At 48.1% G+C, this 7258-nt stretch overlaps 1 protein-coding gene across 1 annotated transcript; it reads right to left on the reverse strand.

The window, feature by feature from the left end:
• Positions 1-1978: 1978 nt before the first annotated feature.
• TMEM238L (transmembrane protein 238 like) lies at positions 1979-5957 on the reverse strand. The gene is made up of 2 exons (XM_084647547.1): positions 5497-5957; positions 1979-2516 (listed from the first exon to the last, which is right to left on the reverse strand). The coding sequence occupies exon 1, from the start codon at positions 5943-5945 to the stop codon at positions 5526-5528; it is 420 nt and encodes a 139-aa protein (XP_084503673.1). The 5' UTR covers positions 5946-5957; the 3' UTR covers positions 1979-2516; positions 5497-5525.
• Between the last annotated feature and the right edge of the window lie 1301 nt (positions 5958-7258).

A 7258-nucleotide genomic window follows, 5' to 3' on the forward strand; every position in this document is an offset into this window, starting at 1 on the left:
CTCCTGATCTTTCACCCTCCCATGCACCCTCTCCCCACCATGATCCCTTGCTGCATTAGATCCCAGGAGCCTGGTAGCCAACACTCCTCCATACACAGGGGAAACAGTTCATCAAGCTCTCCTCTTGCCTAGCCTCATGCTCAGAGCCCACATGGAGCCAGGGGCCTTGCCTATACCCTAAGGAAAGCCTGGATGAAGAGACTGATCTTGGAACTTGTGGGGCACCACCACAGTAGCCCCTGAATGCCGAACACTCTTATCCTTACAACGCCCCTGGAGAATGGAGGCTGCAGAAGAAATAAGAAGCAGATTTTTGAAGGTATTTAGGTGCCTAAAGCTGTAGATACAGGGCTTTTCTAAAGCACCTGTGATAGGTGCAGGAGGATCTCTTGCCTTACACCTAAAGGAAGCAAAGACTGCACATGTGTGTATTAAAGGGGCCAAGGCTTTATTTGAAAATCCCACTAGGCATCTGCCAGCTCCTAAATCCTTTGGCAATCCAGGCCCTTGCCCAGGTCCCACAGGAGGTCAGTGGAACAGCAGGAATTGAATCCAGCTCCCCATAGTCCCAGGCCACCAGCAGCTCCTCCACCCAGAGAGCACTGTGCCCAGCTATTCTAAGGGGTAAGCTGCACTATGCCATCAGTTGCCATTCTCAGGGATGGAGCATGAAAACTCACAGAGAGCTGGGCTCTGTAATCACATCTCAGGAGCTTGGAGTGGACTCAGAACAGCAGAGATAGCCAGCAAGAGGCCAGGAGCACTGGTAGGATACAGGCAGCCCCAGTTTACTCTTGGTGTGGATGGGCAGTGAGGAAGAACAATTGATTAGGCTATAAGTATGCACATGAGGGGCAAATTAAGTAATGGACTCTTCACTCTAGCAGAGAAAGGTCTAACAATCCCATATTTGGACACTGAAACTAGATTCCAAAGTGGAAATAAGGCATACTTTTATCAGTAAGTAATTAACCATTGAAACATTTTACCAAGGCCTGTGGTGGATTCTCCATCACTGACAATTTTTCAATCACGACAAGATTTTTCTAGGAATTATTCTTAGGCCTGTGAATTGATACTGCTGTGCCCTGTCCTGCCTCTCCTCCCCACAGCTAGAGTAAAGAAAGAGCAGGAGGTTTTGCACATTTGCTTTCTAAGCCCTTCAGCATCACTTCTAGTGTCCCTTGCCAGAGCCAGCAGAGGATAGGGGAGCCCCAGCACTGATTGGGTGGTACAGAAAGTTCCCTCTGGGACTTGCTTTTCTGTTCTTTCACTTAATGGGTCTTTACTCAGCTCCTCTGAAGCGCACAGGTTTGGAGAGGTCACTAAACACACCCAATCCTCACCAGGGTACCCGTTCCTCAGAGGAGCAGGCAGCCCTATCCTAGGCTAAGGTTACCTAATACTTTCCCCTGTAAGAGCCTATTCACCTGTTAATTTTGCCAAACTCCAGCTATTCAGGTTGAAGTTCTCCACAGCAGCCCCTTTGCCAGAGTTTTTTGACATTTCAGCCATTTTAAAGAAGGAGGCTAGAGGGTAAAAAAACCCCATTGTTTGATTTGTGCCCAAGAGATTCTTGGAGCTGTTTTGCTGAGACACTAACACGTCCTTGCTTTGGAGCAGGGACTTAAAACTTGGCAGAGAGGTGCCTTTGATAATCCACTGAAAACCTACCCTCCTTTGACAGTTCTAAGCCTTGGAAAAATCTGTTTTAAAACTATTTTAAAAACCATCTCCATTAAGGGAGTAGTAAGGTGGCAGAGTCATGCACTCAGAAGTTTGCCTACATTCAGGCAGTTTCTCTCCATGCACTGTTAATTCAGCCTGTATACATGACAACAGTAATTACATTACCACACACTCTGTTTTCCGTAAGACCCATCCCTCATTCCCTTCCACGAGGGACAAAGTCTAGAAAAACATTTCACATGACACCAGTTCACAGGGCTGTTTGGAATATTTCAATCTATCCATCATGTTCTCAATAAATATAATTTTAATATTTAAAAACTCAAGGTCCCAGTCCTCTTATATAAAGAGCTGCACATAAAATTAAACTGTAATACCTGTAAACGTTAGGAAGACAGCATAAAGAATTGGTGAATATTACTTCAAAGGAGCAAGTCTCAACATGGGTCTCATACATCACATACAAGAGGTAAACACTGTACACAGAGGATGTCATACATACTGGGGCAATATAAAAAAATAATGGCATACAAAATAAATAAACTTTACTTAAGGCTCGGCTTGTGAAAATGCTTAATGAAGATGCAATTCTGAAGTCATTGACCAGTCTCAAGAGATCCCCATTGTGTGAGCACATGTCCTAGGTCAGCAATCACATCTGTGCACATTTCAGTTTTAAAAGGCTGTGAAGTATAACACTTCGGCAGAACGGCCTTAGCAAAATGAGCATCCTCCACCAGACAGCTTGACAACTCCAACCAGGATTCTTCCAGCTCAAGATTCCACACGAGTGGTGAGTATGCACAAGGACAATATTTCCAGGTATTCTAGAAAGCAAAGGTACAACTTGATTGGTTTCCATTCATCCATTCCCAAAGTTCACCTTAGTAACTCAGAGGACTCTATTGAAGCACTACTGCCTTCAATGTTTGCAAGCATCAGGACAGATGGAAGAAGCAGTCAGTATCAGAAACAGCATCTGCACACGCAGTGTGAAGTGTTATTTTAACAATTTTTAGGTTTTCTGCATTAGAGATCGATCAGATCTCTGGCCATCAGCTGAGGCAGGGAGAAGCTGGGTATGAGAGAAGCAGTTTTGTCTACTCTTATTCTCCATGTTTGACATCTAGCCAGAAAGCCACGGACATGCTACGGTGCAGGATGAGTAGAGACTAAGTTGGGCCAAGTACTAGTGCTGCAGGGTCCTAGCTCTGGTGAGCACCTGGTCAAGGCCAGTTTAAAGCTATGTAAAAGTACATCAGTATGGTCAGCTCCACAATGCATTCTTGCTGTGCAGAGGGTTTCATTGCAAGAACGAATATTAGAGTTAGGCTAGGTCTACACTTACACCACTACAGCTGTGCTGTTGTAGCACTCCAGTGTGGACACTGCCTACAATGGAAGGATTCTCTTATCAGCATAAGTGATCCACCTTCCCAACCCCAAGAGTAGGTAGGTGCTAAGTCACCAGACAAACTCTTCTGTCAACCTACTGCTGTCTACACTGGGACTTCGATTGGCTTAACTACACTGCTCAGGGGGTGGATTTTTACACCCCTGGCTGACCGTTAAACCGGTCTAATTTTCTAGTCTAGACTAGGCCTAAGCGGACAGAAGAATTCTTCTAGTGACCTAGCACCATGGACATCCGGGTTAAGTCACTAGAGCTACATCCCTCAGATGTGTGGATCTTCCATACCCGGGAGATGGAGCTATGCCAGTATAAATTTCCAGTGTAGACCAGCCTTGAGAGGGAGATGGTTATTCTGCTATAATAGATCTATACAACTGCTTTCAAAACACTAGAAGTTCCAGTCTGGTCCACCCTGGAAGATTCCAGTGACTGGAGAATTAGTGAAATTATGACATCACAAGAATCTTTTAGAACATTGTTTCTAAACTTTTGTCCCCTTGATCAGTCTGTTAAATTCAGTGTGCACAAAGCTCATGCTCTAACCCCCATAGGACCTTCAGGAAAAGGACAGCTTTGACCAGAAGTGACATTCTTAATATTTCTAAAGGTAGTAAACAAGTAGGGAAGAGATGCTGAGGTTTTTGCTTGTTATATTCTCCCTTTGTGGGCAACAGCATCCAACATGCTAGTGAAAAACAGAATAGTATGGCACATGAGATCTAGATCTACATCTAAAGACACAAATTGGAAAAGAGCTTAAACATCGAGCTTTAGATGTATTTCTGTGTCATGTGTCAGGGAAGTGGAACTAGGCAAGGGTTCCTTAAAGAACTGGAGTTGATTAACATGATAGTTGCTTCAAACACCTATGTAGAGGAGGAGGTAGGAACCTCAAAACCTGTGATCTAGTCTGTTTAGAATGACACCAATTTGCAAAGTAGCTTTGTAATAGCATTCAGATTTTTTCCATTCCCCTGCACCCTGCTGATACAAATCCTTGGGGTGTGGAAGGGGAAGTCCAGCAGCCCTGAGACATTTCACACAGCTGAGTGAGAGATCAGCACCATTCGTATGCCAGCCAAAGACATTAACATACAGCTGGAAGCCAGCTGAGAGAAGTCCCTATTACACCCCAGGCTGACTGTCAAGGATTTTACAAAGCAGTCACCTCATCTTCCTCTCTAGACTGAAATCCCATGAGATTGGAAATATATTATGAGTTTGGCTACACACCAAAGTTATTCTGGAAGAAGGTAGGGGGTGAATTTAAAGCAGAATAGCTATTTCTGAAGAACTATTTAGCTGCACTCCAAGAAATCCACCGAAGACGGATCTGGAAAACAGTGACAGACCCTTTCGTCCTAAAGCAACAGCGCTAATTTGTTACAACACAGGGTTTTCCCTTAAGGTACAACTCAAGGCAAGTTGAGTCAGTGTGCAAGAGCAGCTAGCAGGCATATAAAACACCATATTAAATACTCCAGTTCATTCAGAGCCGTAACATTTTCCATATTGTTTGAAGCTTGCACAAGCTCTGCTGGTGCCCAAACCACTGCATCAATGTAAATTGTATTTTACAGTGGGACTCACACCAGGGCATCCACAGCAGTGGCTAGAAAACACTGGAAATAAATGGGCATAAGCATTGGACCTTAAGTACAGATGTACTTGTCTCTTCAGTAAACGCTCTCTAATGCTACTTAAAGCATCCATCCCCTTGCCGCAGTAATTGAACAATATCAGTTTACATAGGCCACAGTCCAATCTGGTCACCCAGGGGCCATCTATTGATCTGACACAGAAGAAAATAGTGAGGCATCTATGCTAGACATACCACTGTTGGTACAGCTTCCAGACGGGTCACAGAGGGGAGCAGTTGCTTTGGTTCAAGTCAGCCAAGGAATTGGTGTCTTTACAAAAGTGGCTTTTCCTATACTGCCGGCCAAAAGACTGGGTAGGGGGTGTGTAAGGTGCAAGAGAGTTTCTGCTCACTAAAGGGTTAAACAGATACTGCCACAGGACCTTCTTGGGCTCCTTTGCTGTTCTCTCCTCAGCAACCTCACCCTCAGAGGCAGCAGGGTCTAGCGGGCTGAGCAGGGGCTCAGAGAACATCTAGGTTCGAGTCCCGGCCCCTGTGGCTTGTACAGCCAGCCACCATCGGGCATCACCCCATAGGACCGCCTGGCTGTTCCAGCTGGGGACCCAGGCCTGCGCTCCAGGCTCGCCCTGCCCGGTACACAGCTCCTGCGCTGGAAACTCTGCGCCCCTGCGGCGCCAGCGGACCCGCGCTGCGTCCCGAGGGTCCTGTGCCAGCTACCAGCTCGGCACCGCGTCCGCGGCCACCGGGGGCTCGCCCTGCTCTGTGTGCGGCAGCGGAGGGCACGGGCGGTTACCTGCCTCTCCGGGCGCCGCGGGCGGACTCTCACACCAGCCGGTCCCCGGGCGCCCCCGGGCTCTCCATGGCGCACAGGCGGCGGAGCTCCAGCGACCCGGGGGCCGGCGGGGAAGGGCCGGGCAGCGGCGGGCGGCGCTGGGACAGGCGCTCCGAGAGCTTGCTAGCCAGGCGGAGCAGGCTAGAGCGTGGCAGCTGCCCGGGGCTGCGGGCCCCCGGGGGCAGCTCAGAGGCCGGCACCCCGCGCAGGTTCCCCGCGTACCACAGCAGCCAGCAGAGCAGCGAGAGGAAGAGCAGCAGCGCCCCGGACAGCACCAGGCAGTCCCCATACGGCCGCCCAGCCCGGCTCGGCTGCACCACCGACCCCACCAGCACCAACACTAGCCCGGCCGCGTCCAGAGCCAGAGCCCCAAGCAGGAAAAGTGCGCAGCGCCCGCAGCTGTACGCCATAGCGGCGGTACCTGCAGCGCCGCGCACCTGAGTAGAGCGGCTGCTAGCCCCGCCCCCTCTACATATAGCACAAACCACGCCCACTCTGTAGCCGTTTCCCGCCCACCTGGTCTATATAAAGCCTAGACCACGCCTATACCTCCATGGAAAGGGATGGGCTCTAGATACATGAGCCAACGTTCAGGGCTGGGCCACCTTTCCTCCGACTTAATAGTTAAGGGGTTGGAGTGCAGATGGGGGCTCGAAGTCCCCTTTAAGGACTGTGCAGTTCAGCCCTGAGCTGTAGTGCCGCCCTGGCTTTACACAGCTAGGCGGTAGGGAAGGTTAGGAGTGAGAATGGGTAGAACCGGCAGCAGCTGTAGCTGGTGTTTGAACAGGAGACTCAGTGGTGCGTAGAGGGGACTTATCACGCTTGTGTTGGTCCTATGAGGAACCTTAACACTGCTGCTACACTGCACAATGCTAAGCTGTGCTGTGCCTCAGTTTCCCCTTCAGTAAAATGAGGATCATAAGCCTGTGCCTTTGTACAGAGCTTGAAAACTGGAAGAAAATCCATGCACCTGAGAGATGTAATTAAGCAGACTTGAGCCTCGGTACAGACACTGCTAAATCAATGGAAGAATTCTTTTCTCCACCTGGCTACTGCCTCTCAAGGGGGTGGATTTACTACAGTGATGGAAAACCTCCTTCCCTGACTACTGAGTGTCTAGACTACAGCAGTGTAGCAGCAGCACTGCAAAACTTGCAGAAAGTAATGTAATTTCAAGGGCCATAATCTGTTTGAATGTGTCACTCCAGAGTGGTGATGCCAAATTGTATGTTTTAGTACTATAATCTGCAATCCTTACCTGCTCAAACCCAATGTAATCTCTCAGCAGAATTTAGACTCTTCTTGGGTTTCTCTACTCATGGATCAGAGTAACAGCCATGTTAGTCTGTATTTGCAAAAAGAAAAGGAGTACTTGTGGCACCTTAGAGACTAACCAATTTATTTGAGCATGAGCTTTCGTGAGCTACAGCTCAAGTGAGCTGTAGCTCACGAAAGCTCATGCTCAAATAAATTGGTTAGTCTCTAAGGTGCCACAAGTACTCCTTTCTACTCATGGAGTTATTCAGGAACAGCTATTCCTGAATAGCTCCATGTGTGGATACTATTATTCTGGAATAGGAGCACCTTGTTCCTGTTTAGCTTGACCCATAGTTAACTTCATGCATAGACAAACCCTTAGATTGTCAAACCAGGATGAGATGTATCAATGCAAGTCAGTTTTTAGGTGGGGGATCTACCCTAGGGGTTTGCATCATGGTGCTAT

This window comes from Lepidochelys olivacea (assembly GCF_965140295.1).
Source record: "Lepidochelys olivacea isolate rLepOli2 genome assembly, chromosome: 14".
NCBI lineage: Eukaryota > Metazoa > Chordata > Testudines > Cheloniidae > Lepidochelys > Lepidochelys olivacea.